This window comes from Nerophis ophidion, linkage group LG19 (assembly GCF_033978795.1).
Source record: "Nerophis ophidion isolate RoL-2023_Sa linkage group LG19, RoL_Noph_v1.0, whole genome shotgun sequence".
In the NCBI taxonomy this organism is placed as follows: Eukaryota; Metazoa; Chordata; class Actinopteri; order Syngnathiformes; family Syngnathidae; genus Nerophis; species Nerophis ophidion.
This window is the reverse complement of record NC_084629.1, coordinates 29039098-29058136: the sequence shown is the minus strand read 5'-3', so window position 1 is coordinate 29058136 and position 19039 is coordinate 29039098. Positions and strand designations below refer to the sequence as shown.

Genomic DNA, 19039 nt, shown 5'->3' with positions numbered 1-19039 from the left:
TGTCATTTCTTTCATGATTGTGAACGATAGGCTACATTCCCCCCAAAAAGGGCAGTTCCCCTTCAAGGAACAATTGCATTCCGACAATTTGCCTAAAAATTCAAAGTTAGCTATCATGTCTAGACAAATAAAGCTTAAGAGAGTACACGTTCACAAGGTTCAACGAGGTTCCGAGTTTAAATTCACATGTAAGTGCTGCAAGCAATGTAGTAGTAGTAGTAAAGTGCCAAATTATGTTACTTCAATTATTCATTTATTAGTTAAACTAATAAAAAAAAAATCTTAAACTCCCGACAACATGGAATTCCTCAAACTTTAAATACACTGACAGTTTCCTTACGGCTGATTCATTACATTTCACATTAGAGCTATGGTGTGTAAGTGTCTGTGAGTTTTTAATTAATGTATCATGTTGAAAGTGTAATTCCAATGTTTAAGATGAAAATTAGTTAGAAAAAAAGAAAGTTATGGCAAACAGGGAAATTGTTTATTTCAGCTATTTCACCTTAAATACGCATTGAGGCAAAAAGTATTTTTTTCAGATTAATCACACAAACTAATCGATAAATTACTCGATTACTAAAATAATCAAAAGCTGCCTGCAGCCTAAAGGAATGTATGGCAAAAGTGACAAAACAATGTACAAACCCCGTTTCCATATGAGTTGGGAAATTGTGTTAGATGTAAATATAAACGTAATACAAGGATTTGCTAATTCTTTTCAACCCATATTCAGTTGAATGCACTACAAAGACAACATATTTGATGTTCAAACTCATAAACTATTTTTTTTTGGCAAATAATAATTAACTTAGAATTTCATGGCTGCAACACGTGCCAAAGTAGTTGGGAAAGGGCATGTTCACCACTGTATTACATCACCTTTTCTTTTAACAACACTCAATAAACGTTTGAGAACTGAGGAAACTAATTATTGAAGCTTTGAAAGTGGAATTCTTTCCCATTCTTGTTTTATGTAGAGCTTCAGTCGTTCAACAGTCCGGGGTCGTATTTTACGCCTCATTATGTGCCACACATTTTCAATGGGAGACAGGTCTGGACTGCAGGCGGGCCAGGAAAGTACCCGCACTCTTTTTTTACAAAGCCACGCTGTTGTAACACTTGCTGAATGTGGCTTGGCATTGTCTTGCTGAAATAAGCAGGGGCGTGTCCATGAAAAAGAGGCGCTTAGATGGCAGCATATGTTGTTCCAAAACCTGTATGTACCTTTCAGCATTAACGGTGCCTTCACAGATGTGTAAGTTACCCATGCCTTGGGCACTAATGCACCCCCATACCATCACAGATGCTGGCTATTGAACTTTGCGTCGATAACAGTCTGGATGGTTCGCTTCCCCTTTGGTCCGCATGACACGATGTCGAATATTTCCAAAAACAATTTGAAATGTGGACTCGTCAGACCACAGAACACTTTTCCACTTTGCATCAGTCCATTTTAGTCCATCTTATCTCGGGCCCAGAGAAGCCGGCGGCATTTCTGGATGTTGTTGATAAATGGCCTTTGCTTTGCAGAGTAGAGCTTTAACTTGCACTTACAGATGTAGCGACGAACTGTATTTAGTGACAGTGGTTTTCCGAAGTGTTCCTGAGCCCATGTGGTGATATCCTTTAGAGATTGATGTCTGTTTTTGATTTAGTGCCGTCTGAGATGTTGGTTTCCGGCCATGCCGCTTACGTGGAGTGATTTCTCCAGATGCTCTGAACCATTTGATTATATTATGGACCGTAGATGTTGAAATCCCTAAATTTCTTGCAATTGCACTTTGAGAAACGTTCTTAAACGGTTTGAATATTTGCTCACGCAGTTGTGGGCAAAGGGGTGTACCTCGCTTTTTGGGAAGCTGTTTTTATACCCAATCATGGCACCCACCAGTTCCATGTTCCATATGAGTGTATGATGAACATTCCAGTATTTATTGCCACTTTTCCCAAGTTCTTTGTCTCGTGTTGCTGGCATCCATTTCTAAAGTAATGATTATTTGCACAAAAAAAAATAAAAATGTTTATCAGTTTGAACATCAAATATGTTGTCTTTGTAGCATATTCAACTGAATATGGGTTGAAAATGATTTGCAAATCATTGTATTCCGTTTATATTTACATCTAACAATTTCCCAACTCATATGGAAACTGGTTTTGTAAGTCAAAATAAAGTATTCATGCATTAGCTTTGCAAGTCTGGGAGCCTCCATTCACTTTCCACCAGCGTTTTGTAGGCATATGATAGCAAAATATTTATAGTGGAATCCATTAGTCTTGTATTAATTTTCCTTACTTCCAGTTTAAATTTTGTCGGTAATCCTTTAGATCCAATCTATCAATGTTAGAAATGTTCCTTGTTCCAATAACTAACATCGGTTGACATGCAAAATACAAGCATCACTCACGTCAACAGCCCCAGCGTCTTAATAAGACCCGACAAGTCCTCAGCTTCCGTTTCCACGTGTCGCTTAACTCAGACCACATTTCTTCCTAACGGAACGTCCCTCCTTCAATCCGACACTTTTTTCCTCTATTCCTGTAGCCTCACATCTGGTTTGCATAAAACCGGCACATGCTACTATGTTACTCATAGAACTTAGGACTGCAGGCCTTGCTTTGATTTTTTTTTTTCCTATTGTTCTCACCACTCACTGTTTTTCACAATGTTTACTTTAAAAGAAGAATGGGTTTAATTTGATTGTGTGGAAAAGTGCACATTTGATTGTTAATCTTGTCACCTGTTGTTGAATGTTGATGTTGCAGACAGAGGCCAGGGAAACCATTCCCAGGATGCTGAAGGAACTGAACTTAGGCCGTACAGAAAAGTGTGTGAGGGTGAACTCCGTGTCCAGTGGCTTGGCTGAAGCTGACCTGGAGGTTATTCTTGGAGCTGAGGTTCTTCCACCCGCCATAATGTTGCCTAAAGTGGAGAACACTCAAGAGATTCAATGGGTGAGTTTAAAAAAATATATATATAGATATTAATATATATATTTTTAAGCTTTGTCAACCTAAAAATTCAGGTTTTGATCATATTGTAATGTAAGGTAACATTTAAGTGTGGGTGAAGGACACTAACAGTAACATTAGCATCGCATTGCATTATTTAAACAATGAAAACATTTTATTCATCTCAATGTGAACCCCAAACTACTTAACTAGTTATTTATGAGAACTTTGTTTATTGTTATTTAGGTATTTTATAATTATTTTCTTATTTTTGTGTTAATTTATTTAATTGGTCCTGACCCAATGTGGTGATATCCTTCACACATGAATGTCGATTTTTGATGCAGTACCTCCTGAGGGCTCAAAGGTCACGGGTATTGCCGCTTAAGTGTAGTGATTTCTCCAAATTCTCTCAACCTTTTGATGAAATTAAGTTACAAAGAAGAAAAATTATGAGAAACACTTTCAACCTTATTGAAATAAGATATTGTATTCATTACAATTGAGTAGTAAGTATTGTCAGTATTTGCTACGATATAAAAAGGGGGTGATATTATATTAGCTCTGCTTTTTCCTACTCCTTTTCGGACTTGCTGTAATGAGAAACTGTAATTTCGGGATGTATCTTATTATAATTGTATGCATGTTTGGAATAAACTAACACCAAAACCAGTGAAGTTGGCACGTTGTGTAAATGGTAAAAAAAAACAGAATACAATGATTTGCAAATCCTTTTCAACTTATATTCAATTGAATAGACTGCAAAAACAAGATATTTAACACTCAAACTGGAAAACGTTATATTTTGCAATTATTAGCTCATTTGGAATTTTATGCCCGCAACATGTTTCAAAAAAGCTGCTACAAGTGGCAAAAAAGACTGAGAAAGTTGAGGACTGCTCATCAAACACTTATTTGGAAAATCCCACAGGTGAGCAGGCTAATTGAGAACAGGTGGGTGCCATGAGTGGGTATAAAAGCAGCGTCCATGAAATGCTCAGTCATTCACAAGCAAGGATGGAGCAAGGGTCACCACTTTGTGAACAATTGCATGAGCAAATTGTCCAACAGTTTAAGAACAACATTTCTCAAGAAATTTAAGGATTTCACCATCTACGCTCTGTAATATGATCAAAAGGTTCAGAAAATCTAGAAAAATCACTGATGTAAGCAAAGTTATTACGGACCCTCTATCCCTCAGGGGGTATTGAATTTTTAAAAAGCGACATCAGTTTGTAAAGGATATCACCACATGGGCTCGGAAACACTTCAGAAAACCACTGTCTGTAAATACAGTTGGTCACTAGATCTGTAAGTGCAAGTTAAAACTCTACTATGCAAAGCAAAAGCCATTTATCAACAACACCCAGAAATGCTGCCGGCTCCGCTGGGCCTGAGCTCATCTAAGATGGACTCATGCAAAGTGAAAAAGTGTTCTGTGGTCTGAAAAGTCCACATTTCAAATTGCTTTTGGAAACTGTGTACATTGTGTCCTCTGTAACAAAGAGGAAAATAACCATCAAGATTGTTATAGGCGCTAAGTTAAAAAGCCAGCATCTGTGATGGTATGGGGGTGTATTAGTGCCCAAGGCATGGGTAACTTACACATCTGTGAAGGCACCATTAATGCTCAAAGGTACACACAGGTTTTGGAGCAACATATGTTGCCATCCAAGCAACGTTATCATGGACACCCCTGCTTATTTCAGCAAGACAATGCCAAGCCATGTGTTACAACAGAGTGGCTTCATAGTAAACGAGTGCGGGCACTAGATTGGCCTGACTGTAGTCCAGACCTGTCTCCCATTGAAAATGTGTCTCATTATGAAGCCTAAAATTCCACAATGCAGACTGTTGCAACAACTTAAGCAGTACATCAAGAATGAATTGAAAAGAATTCCACTTCAAAAATTGGTCTCCTCAGTTTCAAAAGTTTGATTGTTGTTAAAAGGAAAGGCCATGTAACAAAGTGGTAAAAATGCCCCTTTTTTGCAACGTGTTTCTGCTATTAAATTCTAAGTTAATGATTTGCAAAAAAAAAAAAAAAGTTTCTCAATTTGAACATTAAATATCTTGTCTTAGCAGTCTATTAATTGAATATAAATTGAAAAGGATTTTCAAATCATTGTATTCTGTTTTTATTTACCATTTACACAACATGTCAACTTCACTTGTTTTAGGTTTTGCACCATAACCACAGCTATGTGAGCTACAATGCTAACATGGCCGTTTTAACTGCAACACTGTGCTATGTAAGCTTATTTACTTAAAGAAAAAAAAAAATCAAACGAACTGCTCCCACATCTGTAGCTGAGTGACAAACAGGTGGCATGTACAATGAGTTACAGTATATCCATGCATGAAAAACAGGATAAGAGAATATTGGGAAAGAATTCTCCCTTTAAAAAATAATTATCATTTCATTCCACTTTTATAGAAATGCTTTTTAAAAAAAAGTTGTTTGACCATTCCTTTTAAACAGTGGTTCTCAACCTTTTTTCAGTGATGTACCCCCTGTTAACATTTTTTTTAATTTAAGTACCCCCTAATCAGAGCCAAGTGTTTTTGGTTGAAAAAAAGAGATGAAGTAAAATACAGCACTATGTCATCAGTTTCTGATTTATTAAATTGTATAACAGTGCAAAATATTGCTCATTTGTAGTGGTCTTTCTTGAACTATTTGGAAAAAAAGATGGAAAAATAACTAAAAACTTGTTGAAAAAAAAGCAAGTGGTTCAATTATAAATAAAGATTTCTACACATAGAAGTAATCATCAATTTAAAGTGCCTTCTTTGGGGATTGTAATAGAGATCCATCTGGATTCATCAACTTATACTTCCAAACATTTCTTCACAAAATAATAAATGTTTAACATCAATATTTATGGAACATGTCCACAAAAAAATGTATTTGTCAACACTGAATATTGCATTGTTGTATTTTTTTTCAAATTTTATGAACTTACATTCATATTTTGTTGAAGTATTATTCAATAAATATATTTATAAAGGAATTTTGAATTGTTGCTATTAGAATATTTAAAAAAAATCTCACGTACCCCTTGGCATACCTTCAAGTACCCCCAGGGGTATGCGTACCCCCATTTGAGAACCACTGCTTTAAAACAATGCTGAATGGTGTCAATACATATATGGGAATTTAACCTAAAAAAATAAAAACCATCCCATCCATCCATTTTCAACCGCTTGTCCCTCTTGGAGTCGCGTGGGGTGCTGGAGTCTATCCCAGCTGCACTCGGGCGGAAGGCGGCGTACACCCTGGACAAGTCCACTCTGATGTTTCTTCCCATGTCCTTCGGGTCTATGAAACGTAGCGGTATCCTTGGACAAACTCAAGAAGTAAGATGAAACCGCGAGAATCTTCAAAGCAATCATAACACGCTTTTTCCATTTCACAGTAAAAGTGGGAATTGATCTCTGTGGCAGGACTCCGGGATGGACAAGCAGGTTGTTCTTGGCTGCTACTCAAGAGATAGACAATTTTGCGGATTTGCTTCATAAGCGTAATGGAGCTCACTTATTTCTTCTTAGCTCACTCGGGACCTCAACTTAAGAGCTCAAATGTTTGTATGACCAAGCTGATAACTGTAAACACTAGTCTCTGAAACTAGCCCCGTTCATTGTAATTAATCTAAAACAGTTCAATCCCTGCTTCCCACCCAAAAAACATCACAATTGCAACATGCATTTTAATAAGAAAAACGGACTAAGATAAACTGTTTGAAAATTGATAGAATGTACTACAAACAACTATTGGTTTTATGAAATCAAGTAATAATATTGTACAGTATTTATCTAGAGCAGTGTTTTTCAACCTTTTCTGAACCAAGACACATTTTTTTTTTTTAATCTCGAGGCACACCACCAGCAGAAATCACAAAAAAATTAAACTCAGCAGCTGATGTTGACAATAAAAAGTCATTTTCGCAATTTTTGGATATGAATTCAAACCATAAGCAAGCATGCATCACTATAGCTCTTGTCTCAAAGTAGGTGTACTGTCACTACCTGTCACATCACGACATGACTTAGTTTAAGTTTTTTTTGCTGTTTTAGTTCTTGTCTTGCGCTCCTATTTCGGTGGCTTTTCCCTGTTATGTTGGAGTTTTCCTGTAGCAGTTTTATGTCTTCCTTGAACACACCTGCTTTGTTTTAGCAATCAATATTTAAGTTGTGCGGACGCTATCCTTCTTTGTGTGGAAATTGTTGATTGTCATGTCATGTACGGATGTGCTTTGTGGACGCCATTTGCGCCGTAAGTCTTTGCTTCCGTCCAGCATTCTGTTTTTGTTTACTTTGCAGCCAGTTCAGTTTTAGTTTTGTTTTGCATAGCCATGCCAAAGCTTCAATGCCTTTTCTTAGAGGCACTCGTCTTTTTTTTTGTTTGTTTAAGTGTTAGATCAGGGGTCACCAACGCGGTGCCCGCGGGCACCAAGTCGCCCGTAAGGACCAGATGAGATGCCCGCTGGCCTGTTCTAAAACTAGCTCAAATAGCAGCACTTACCAGTGAGCTCCATCTATTTTTTAAATTTTATTTATTTACTAGCAAGCTGGTCTCGCTTTGCTCGACATTTTTCATTCTAAGAGAGACAAAACACAAATAGAATTTGAAAATCCAAGAAAATATTTTAAAGACTTGGTCTTCACTTGTTTAAATAATTCATTTATTTTTTTACTTTACTTCTTATAACTTTCAGTAAGACAATTTTAGAGAAAAAATACAACCTTAAAAATTATTATAGGATTTTTAAACACATATACCTTTTTACGTTTTAAATTCTTTCCTCTTCTTTCCTGACAATTTAAATCAATGTTCAATTATTTTTTTTTATTGTAAAGAATAAATACATTTTAATTTAATTCTTCATTTTAGCTTCTGTTTTTTCGACAAAGAATATTTGTGAACTGTTTCTTTAAACTTATGATTAAAATTCAAAAAAGTTATTATGGTAAAATCTAGAAAATTTGTAGAATCAAATTTAAATCTTATTTTAAAGTATTTTGAATTTCTTTAAAAAAATTTCCTCTCGAAAATCTAGAAGAAATAATGATTTGTCTTTGTTAGAAATATAACTTGGTCCAATTTGTTATATATTCTAATAAAGTGCAGATTGGATTTTAACCTATTTAAAACGTGTCATCAACATTCCAAAATTAATCTTAATCAGGAAAAATTACCAATGATGTTCCATAAATTATTTTTTTTATTTTTTCAAAAAGATTCGAATTAGCTAGTTTTTCTCTTCTTTTTTCCGGTTGAATTCTGAATTTTAAAGAGTCGAAATTGAAGATAAACTATATTTCAAAATTTAATTTTTATTTTTTTCGTGTTTTCTCCTCTTTTAAACCGTTAAAAAATGTACAACGGAATGTCAGACAGAAATACCCTTTTTTTAAATATATATATATATATATATATATATATATATATATATATATATATATTTATTTATTAAAAGTAAATTGAGCAAATTGGCTATTTCTGGCAATTCATTTAAGTATGTATCAAACTGGTAGCCCTTCTAATTAATCAGTACCCAAGAAATAGCTCTTGGTTTCAAAAAGGTTGGTGACCCCTGTGTTAGATACTTTTATACATACACGCTGCCTCTTGCATATTGTAAAACAGACAATGTTCCCGACATCTAAAAAGCAATTAGCTACCTGCTGCCACCTACTGATATGGAAGAGTATTACACGGTTACTCTGCCAAGCTCTCGACAGCACTGACACTCAACAACGGCACTTTATTTGCGTATTATAATTACTGGTTTGCAAAAAATATTTGTAACCTAATTAGGTGGTATTTGCTAATCTCCCATGAAAAACACTGATCTAGGGCAGCACACTAGTGTGCCATGAAAGTCTGGTGTGCCATGTGAAACGCTAGCATGGGCTAGTCGGGTTAAGAATGTAACTTGTGTGACAGAAGATGGTTCATTTAGGAGCCTGTGGTGTGAAAGATGACGACAAGTAGTTATCTTGGTTTTGAATGCATTAAATGTATTGATACAAGACCATAAATACCACAGATAACACAATATAAAATAAAAAAATACCCAAAACAGAAATACTAGATACAATCCTGCTTCCTTCTCGAAACCAGTCCACAGTTCAGTTCAAATGCAACGACTTTTGCGTCAGTCCAAAAGTTCAGTTCAAAAAAACAAAAGTAATCCAAAAGGTTCACAGCGGAGGAGAAAAAAAATGCTTGTCCTACCGCATAGTTGTTTAGCTCGCCATTTTGTTGAGTTGAGTGTTAAAGTGGATGGGGAGCTCAGGTTGTTTGGGGCACCGGGTATTCCTTCCCGGAAAAAAAACCTGACCTAAGAGTCCAACAAACAAAGTGAGTAACCTAGTTACCTCTTCACTAGTAAAGTACATTATATATGTACTTGAATGCATAATATAAGCATTCGATTGTCCAGAATGACAAATGTTTTGTATTAATAAACAATTGATGACATCATTTAACCATGTTGATTAATATACAATCATGAGTCCAATTAAAATGAACATTCATAATACATTTCTAATAATACAGATCATGATTTCTTATCTAAAGTGATAAAACTCAATCATGGATCAATTACAAATTCAATTACAAGTGCACTTATATAACTACTTTCATAATAATACTCATTAGAAACTCAATGAATCATGATTCAAATTCAAGTATTTGTCCAAACATCCATCCATCCATCCATTTTCTACCGCTTATTCCCTTTTGGGGTCGCGGGGGGGCACTGGCGCCTATCTCAAGTTAATAAACAATCAAGCGGAGTTAAATTAAAGTGTTGCGCAACAAACCAAATACACACACCTGCGATCCATCTAGAGCGCGTAGTAAAAAAAAAAAAAAAAAAAAAACTTAGAAAAGCATCCACAAAGTGACTAAAGCATATTAACACTGCAAAGCCCTTTGCTGGACTAAATTGTTGCCTATAAATCGGCTGGATGATCACAACAAAGTAAAAAGTAATTACCTGAGCAATCGGGGGCAAAAAACACACCTGCGCAGCCCGATAGTTAATAGAACAGGTGTGGCTGTATGGGGAAATAGCAGCGGTTAGTGCCTATGCTAAAAACAGACGCAAACATAATATTGGCGACATGGCACATGATTGTGATTTTGGAATTCCGTTGATTATGCCATGGTAAAAGACTCACCTAATTATGATGTTTGTAATGCGTGAGAATGTGAAGATTTTGCGAGTTTGTCTCCAGTGCGTCTCACAGCATGCAGACAGGAGGGACGAGTGAAGTGCGCAGCACTTCCTTAAAAGGAAGCGAGCGCCATTTTGGGCAGGAAGTAACCCTTCAAAATAAAAGTCTTTGCACTCTATGCATGTGTTTTAAATGGGAATTTTAAATATGGGTTACACATGGGAGATTATATAATTTCACCTATTTGGGATAAAAAATAATTTTTGCAATCCAGTAATTAAAATCTGCTAATAATGTGCCATTGTTGAGTGTCTGTACTGTCTGGAGATCGGCAGACTTAGCACGTTATAATCTTCCATATCAGTAGGTGGCAGCAGGTAACTAATTGCTTTGTAGATGTCGGAAACAACAGGTGGCAGTGTGCAGGTAAAAATGTATCTAATGCTAAAACCAAGAATAAACAAAAGGTGAGTGCACCTAAGAAAAGGCATTGAAGCTTAGGGATGGCTATGCAGAACGAAACTAAAACTGAACTGGCTACAAAGTAAACAAAAACAGAATGCTGGACGACCGCAAAGACTTACTGTGGAGCAAAGACAGCGTCCACAATGTACATCCCGTACATGAAATGACAATTAACAATGTCCCCACAAAGAAGGATAAAAACAACTGAAATATTCTTGATTGCTAAAACAAAGCAGGTGTGGGGAATAGCGGTGAAGGAAGGCATGAAACTGCTTCAGGAAAATCTAAAAAAAAGAGAAAAAGCCACCAAAATAGGAGCGCAAGACAAGAACTAAAACACTACACACAGGAAAACAGCAAACAATTCCCAATAAGTCAGGATGTGATGTGACAGGTGGTGACAGTACACCTACTTTGAAACAAGATCCATAGGGATGCATGCTTGGTTATGCTTTAAAGTCATATCCAACAATTGCGACGACTTTTTATTCTCAATATCGGCTGGTGAGTTTCATTTTTTAATGATTTCTGCTAGTGGTGTGCCCCCGCATTTTTTCAATGAAAAAAATGGGCCATTGCTCAAGAAGGTTGGACAAAACTGATCTAGGGCAGTGGTTCTCAACCCTTTTTTCAGTGATGTACCCCCTGTGAACATGTTTTTAATTCAAGTACCCCCTAATCAGAGCAAAGCATTTTTGGTTGAAAAAAAAGAGATAAAGAAGTAAAATACAGCATTATGTCATCAGTTTCTGATTTGTTAAATTGTATAACAGTGCAAAATATTGCACTGTTATAGATGTTGGCTTTTGAACTTTGCTTCGATAACAGTCTGGATGGTTCGCTTCCCCTTTGGTCCGGATGACATGATGTCGAATATTTCCAAAAACAATTTCCACTTTGCATGAGTCCATCTTAGATGATCTCGGGCCCAGAGAAGCCGGCAGCGTTTCTGGATGTTGTTGATAAATGGCTTTCACTTCGCATAGTAGAGCTTCAACTTGCACTTATAGATGTAGCGACAAACTGTATTTAGTGACAGTGGTTTTCTGAAGTGTGGTCCTGAGCCCATGTGGTGATATCCTTTAGAGATTGATGTCGGTTTTTGATACAGTGCCGTCCGAGTGATCGAACTAAATGGTCATTCAATGCAGGTTTCCGACCTTGCCGCTTACGTGGAGTGATTTCTCCAGATTCTCTGAACCTTTTGATGATATAATGGACCGTAGATGTTGAAATCCCTAAATTTCTTGCAAATGCACTTTGAGAAACGTTGTTCTCAAACTGTTTGACTATTTGCTCATGCAGTTGTGGACAAAGGGGTGTACCTCGCCCCATCCTTTCTTGTGAAAGACTGAGCATTTTTTGCGATGCTGTTTTTATACCCAATCATGGCACCCACCTGTTCCTAATTAGCCTGCACACCTGTGGGGTGTTCCAAATAAGTGTTTGATGAGTATTCCTCAACTTTATCAGTATTTATTGCCATCTTTCCCAACTTCTTTGGCACATATTGCTGGCATCAATTTCTAAAGTTAATGATTATTTGCAAAAAAAAAAAAAAGTTTATCAGTTTCAACATCAAATAGACAGATAAATAGATAGATAGATAGATAGATGGATAGATAGATAGATAGATAGATGGATAGATAGACAGACAGATAGATAGATAGATCGATAGATAGATAGATAGATAGATAGATAGATAGATAGATAGATAGATAGATAGATAGATAGATAGATAGATAGATAGATAGATAGATAGATAGATAGATAGATAGATAGATAGATAGATAGTTCTTTATTGATTTCTTCAGGAGAGTTCCTGAAGATATCGGGGGTGGGGCGGAGGCGTGGTTGGGGCAGGGGGCGTGGTTAAGAGGGGAGGAGTATAATTCACCAACTCGAGTATTTCATACATATTTCTTATATATACATATATATATATATATATATATATATATATATATATATATATATGTAATACTTTCAGTGAATTCTAGCTATATATATTTAATTTATTATATATATAAATAAAATAAATAGTTGAATTTCCGACAGCACCTCTCAAATACACAGTAATAAAAACACAGTTGTTCTACTAACTGTACTGTGTTTGCTGGTTACAAAAAAAAACAAAAACAACACTTACCTTTCACTATTTGAGTAACATTTGTTCTGCCATTTGCGTATTGGCGAGCGATCTCCAAATCGGGGAACATATAACACGGATTTGTTGTAGACATCCGCAAATGAGAACGAGATGTTGCTTCCAGCTATCAGCATAGCCATCTTTGTCTCAGCATAAGTTACACCATCGGGTCTCCATTTTGCGAGGTGGCCCATAATACTGGGTTGTGAACAATGCTGCGCTGCGGACGCTTTGTGCTTCGCTGACCGTTCATGGCTGAGTATATCCGTGTTCAATGGAGAAGCCTGTTCTACAAAATTTACAGGCAACATACCCCTTCCCCTTCGAACTCTCCTGGATAAACTGAAATTCTTGTTTCCAATCGTTCTGGAACTTGCAAGCTTATTTCTTCATTTTGCTCGTCAACGCTGTAATATATTGGGTTGGAGTCAATAACCAGGCGACGTGATGAAGTTACGTCTCTTTACTGTGGGCTTCAGAACAGACTCCCTAATGCATGTTCCTTGACTGCACTTAAATGTAGAATATATGTAAAATATATTTACATTTTGTTCTAATGTATGTACAGTAGATGGCAGTATTGTCCTGTCTAAGAGGGTCACAACATTGCTGAGTCAGGTTCTCATGGAGCTGGAGGGGGCGTGGCCTCCAGCTCCGCCTGAATTTCAGGAGATTTTCGGGAGAAAATTTGTCCCGGGAGGTTTTCGGGAGAGGCGCTGAATTTCGGGGGTCTCCCGAAAAATCCGGGAGGGTTGGCAAGTATGACCCCCCGCCCCCTCCCCAGAGAGGAGTTGTACAGTCTAATGGTGTATGGGACAAAGTAGTTTTTGAGTCTATTGGTCCTGCACTTGGGATGAAGCAGTCTAGCACTGAACAGGCTCCTCTGGCGACTGATAACGGTATGCAGAAGGTGACTGGCATAATCCAGGATGCTCATTAGTTTTTCGACAGTCCTCTTCTCTGCAACCGTCACCAGTGAGTCCAGTTTCATTCCGATTGTAGAACCGGCTTGCCTGATCAGTTTCTCCAGTCTGGAGCTATCCTTCTTAGACGTACTGTCCCCCCAGCACACTACCATGTACAACAGAACACTGGCAACCACAGACTGGTAGTACATCCACAGGAGTGTTTTGCAGATGTTGAAGGAGTGCAGTCTCCTGGGGAAGTACAGCCTGCTCTGTCCTTTCTTGTCCTGGTGGTCCGTGTTAACAGTCCAGTCCAGCTTATTGTTTACCCAAACCCCGAGGTTCTTGAATGAGTCCACAGTCTGTACCTCAACTCCCTCGATCACAATAGGTTGTGACCGTGGACTCGACCTCCCAAAGTCAATGACCAGCTCCTTGGTCTTTGACGGGTTGAGCTGCAAGAGGTTCGTGTGGCACCACACAGCAAAGTCCCTCACCAGGCTCCGAAACTCCTCCTCTCTGCCGTCCCTGATGCACCCGACGATGGATGTGTCATCCGCGTACTTCTGGACGTGACACAGCTCCGAGTTTGTAGCATATTCAACAAGGGATGTCCCGATACAACTTTTTCACTTCCGATACGATACGATACCGATATTATAGCCTTGAGTATTGGCCGATACCGATATCAATACGATACGATATAGGCACAAATCATACATATATTTATTCCTTATTTTGTTGTGTGGAATGTTAGAAAAGGCTTGATAAAGTGATGTTACTGTTACTGATGTTGTAGTGTTAAAACAGAAAACAATAGTCAGTAAGAGTAGGTATAGGAAAAACTGACCCATTTATTATTAACCAATTGGTTACATAAATTTTAACCTTCAACATAAGAGTATTACCTCAACAAATCCAATAAAAACAAAATGTTATATTTACAGTGCAAAATAACCACTAATACCAACATAATTATACAATTGAATTGAATAAATAAAAAATAAATTAGAAGACCATGAAAAATAACCTAAATAAATCCAATTAAAACATTTTAAAAAAAAAAGTTTAAAGTGCAAACAATTCAAGTTCCCTACAGTGATTTTTTTACTGTCAGCATATGTTGGAAACAGCTGTGGGCAGAGACAAAAACAACTAAAACTACACTTTTTAACCTCTTCGTGCATCTAGGGCATGGGTGTCAAACTCTGGCCCGCGGGCCAAATTTGGCCCGCCGTTTAATTTCATTTGGCCCTTGAGGCAATATCAAATTAACATTAGAGCTGGCCCGCCGCTGTAACACCAAATTCACCGCTAATACTCATACTCGTCAACCCTCCCAATTTTCCCGGGAGACTCCCGAAGTTCAGTGCCCCCCACGAATTTCTCCCGATTTCCACCCGGACAATAATATTGGGGGCCAGCCGTAAAAGCACTGCTTTTGGCGTTCTCTACATGTCGCCACGTCCGCTTTTCTTCCATAAAAACAGCGTGCCGGCCCACTCAGATAATATATGCGGCTCATACACACACACACAAGTGTATGCAATGCATACTTGGTCAACAGCCATACAGGTCACACTGAGGGTGGCTGTATAAACAACTTTAACACTGTTACAAATATACGCCACACTGTGAACCCACAGCAAACAAGAATGACAAACACATTTCGGGAGAACATCCGCACCGTAACACAACATAAACACAACCGGACAAATACCCAGAACCCCTTGCATCACTAACTCTTCCGGGACGCTACAATATACAACCCCGCTACCACCAAACCCTGCCCCAACTCAAACCCGCCACCGAAAAAAGGCCTTAAATTAGTGTTTTTATTTAATTTGATATACCGTTGATATTTTTTAATTAATATTATTTGAAACTGGACTTCGCATTTCACTATAAAGTTATATAAGCCTTGCTTGGTCAATATTCAATGCAAAACTTGTTTGGGTCCCTATTAAAGGGTTAATTTGTTCAACCTCGGCCCGCGGCTTTGTTCAGTTTTAAATTTTGGCCCGCCCTGTATTTGAGTTTGACACCACTGATCTAGGGTATAGTTTTGTCTACAATATAGTGGTGGCTAGGAATAATGTAGCGAGGTTCGAGGTGCTCTACTAAGCGTTTAAACCCGACATTACTCACCACCGACAGGGGCTGGTCATCAAGCACAATAAACTGGACTATCGTTTCTGTTATGGCCATCGCCTTTTTGCTGTCCCGTGGTAGTTTGTCACGTCTTGCAAAGATTTCGGCCAGCTCGGGTTGCTGAAGTGAGCCAGAGGTTTGTTGCTTCCCCTTGCTGCTCTCGCGAAAATCCTCATGTTCTTTTATTTTGGGTGTTTTTTCAAATGTGCGATAACGTTGCTTGTATTGAACCTTCCCGGTTCTGTACCTCCACGGGACACTTGCGCCTGACAAATGTTGCATTTAGCAGCAACATCTTTGTCCGTGTTTACGTTAAAATACTTCCACACAGTCGACATCACTAGTAGTGATGTGCTTGCAGCAAAGTGTAGTGATTCACTACACTTTGCTGCAAGCACACGCGTTGTCGTTGTTGTGATCACGTGCATGCTGGATCAGAGACGCTCTTCTTCCGCGGCCGGCACCAACGTTAATTAAGGGGCATTGCCGCCACCTACTGTGTTGGAGTGTGATCAAACCAGAGTCACCTATTATGCTGTAGCGGCAAATGGACAGCTTAAATTGGAGCTTTTAGATTCAGTCCGATAAAATCCGATATTCACTTTTTTGGCTGATATCGGACTGATTTCTGATATCGAAACCACTATCCATTTCCCTGTGACGTCATCCAGTGATGCCAATACAAACAACATGGCGGTTACCACAGCAAGATATAGCGACATTAGCTCGGATTCGAACTCGGATTTCAGCGGCTTTAGCGTTTCAACAGATTACGCATGTATTGAAACAGATGGTCAGAGTATGGAGGCAGATAGCGAAAAGGAAATTGAAGAAGAAATTGAAGCTGTTGAGCGAATAGCTATTGACGCTATTCGGCCATAGCGTGGGTGTACCTAATGAAGTGGCCCATAGCATGCCTTATTAGCATCGCTGGTAGAATGTGCGGACCAAACGATCCGGACTTTCGCATCTTGTGACACTGGAGCAACTTAAATCCGTCGATTGGTAAGTGTTTGTTTCGCAGCAAATGTGGGTATGTAGTTTCAAATGTACATACAGCTAGCGTAAATAGCATGTTAGCATCGATTAGCGTAGCATGTTAGCATCGATTAGCTGGCAGTCATACCGTGACCAAATATGTCAATTAGCACATAAGTCAACAACATCAACAAAACTCACCTTTGTGATTTCGTTGACTTAAAAGTTGCAAATGCATCTGCAGGTTATCCATACATCTCTGTGCCATGTCTGTCTTAGCAACGCCGGTCAAATGTGAAGACACTCTGGTACATTCAATGGGGGTCTGGCGGCAGATTTCTTGCCAGTGGTGCCACTTGAATCCCTCCCTGTTAGTGTTGTTACACCCTCCGACAACACACCGACGAGGCATGATGTCTCCAAGGTTCCAAAAAATAGTCGAAAAAACGGAAAATAACAGAGCTGAGACCCGGTGTTTGTAATGTGAAAATGAATGTGGCGGGTGTGTTACCTCGGTGACGTCACGTTCTGACGTCATCGCTAAAAGACCGATAAACAGAAAGGCGTTTAATTTGCCAAAATTCACCCATTTAGAGTTCGGAAAATCGGTAAAAAAAATACATGGTCTTTTTTCTGCAACATCAAGGTATATATTGACGCTTGCATAGGTCTGGTGATAATGTTCCCCTTTAACACAATTTCCCAACTCATATGGAAACGGGGTTTGTATTACTTTTTTTGTTTTTGTTTCCTGAAATAATGTTTTTTTTTATTAAATTTTTTTACAATACTTGAGAAAAGTCCATCTCAAATTTGATCAAACACGACCACACGCCATGTCGCCGTTGTTTTTCCCCTTTCACCGGCGAACCTCTCCTTCTCGTCCTTCCTTTGAGCTCTGCCCGGCCTTGCGGCTTAGCGTGCAGGCGTCTTGTGTTGTAAGCATGTGTCTGATTCTCCCCACTCTTGTAAAGGCGAGCGCACTAAATCCCCCAAACCGCCACCCCTCGTCCCTTCCCCCCGCCTTTACTTGTTTATTTTTCTCCCCTTTTTATTGATATTAGCCCAGGAGCCTCAAGACTGATTTGTCGCTAAAAGATGGACTCGCTTGTTTCCTTTTGTGCGCAGGATCTTTAAGCGGGGGCCTTCCTCCTTTGCACCACCACCAACCCCCGGCCCCTTTTGTGACGGGCGGGCCTTATTGGACTGTAACAGGCGTAACCCCCCACCACACACACACACACACACACACAAATCCAACCCAACCCCCCTTGTGTGTGTGTGTCTGCAGGACAATTCTCACATAGATCCGTGCGCAATTCCGTGCGTGCCCCCACCGCACTATTTGGTGTGCACCGAGAGCGAAAAAAAAAAAGTTGGCCCCCGTCCTCCGCTCCTCCTCGCGTAACCTCCCCTTATCCCCATTCTCCGCTTCCCCTCTGTGAAATGAACACTTCAGCAGGCAGGAAACATTTAATCTGGCCCCCTTTTGAAGAAAATTAATTGAAACTTGTCCCGCTATCGCTTCCTTTCTCTTGTTCAGTCTCCTTTTGTTATTGTTGTGGAACGACAAGAAGAGGCGTTATTCCTCGTTTATGCACCAAAAAAATAGTCTTTGTTGCATGTTTTTTTTTTTTTATAAACCCCCCTCACTCACTCAATTGAGTCTCGATTAGAGGGCCCGAGTTGTGAGAGCTATTGACGTCTAATGACTGCTGTACAAAAGCACCCCTAAATCAGCCTCTCCAAGTGCATAATAGCTGAAGAGGCGGAGGGACGGAAACATGTAATCAGAGACGCTCCTAAAATGTATTTTTCTTCGGTTCCTGTCCGCCGTCGTGTAAGATATCGGCCTTTTCCCCCCGTATCCATCTTCCGTGGCAAAAATAGATTTATCTTAACACCCTCTTTTCACACTCTCAGACGCACCAACCCCTCCATCCGCCCCTTACCCCCTGCCCCTCCTAGCTTTCACGTTGCCATGGCAGCCAGGCTCCCACCGGGTTGTGACCTCAGATGATTACAGTACAAAGCCTGTTGGGGTCTTGGAAAAAGAAAAAGAGCTTTTGAAGATGAAAAGTCTTTGATGGGTTTGTATTTATGCAAATCTCCTCAGATATGATTTATCCCGGCTGTGATTGAATGGAGAGATGATTCAAATTGGCCCTATTTTGGAAATCCTTCAATGGAGGCCTTGCTCTTTCAGACAGAGGAGAGTGGATTTTACTTTTATTTATTTTTTTTGTCCTGT

At 38.9% G+C, this 19039-nt stretch overlaps 1 protein-coding gene and 1 long non-coding RNA gene across 2 annotated transcripts in view; one reads left to right on the top strand and one right to left on the bottom strand.

The window, feature by feature from the left end:
• The window catches only part of clybl (citrate lyase beta like), a 188743-nt gene that overhangs the window by 119887 nt on the left and 49817 nt on the right, over positions 1–19039 (top strand). Inside the window, exon 3 of the mRNA XM_061879755.1 lies at positions 2767–2955. Coding sequence (XP_061735739.1) covers positions 2767–2955 — 189 coding nt within the window. The remainder of the gene's footprint in view (positions 1–2766; positions 2956–19039) is intronic.
• LOC133537784 (uncharacterized) lies at positions 8951–10273 on the bottom strand. The gene is made up of 3 exons (XR_009802840.1): positions 10144–10273; positions 9960–10020; positions 8951–9299 (listed from the first exon to the last, which is right to left on the bottom strand). It is a non-coding gene; the product is annotated as an uncharacterized LOC133537784 (long non-coding RNA).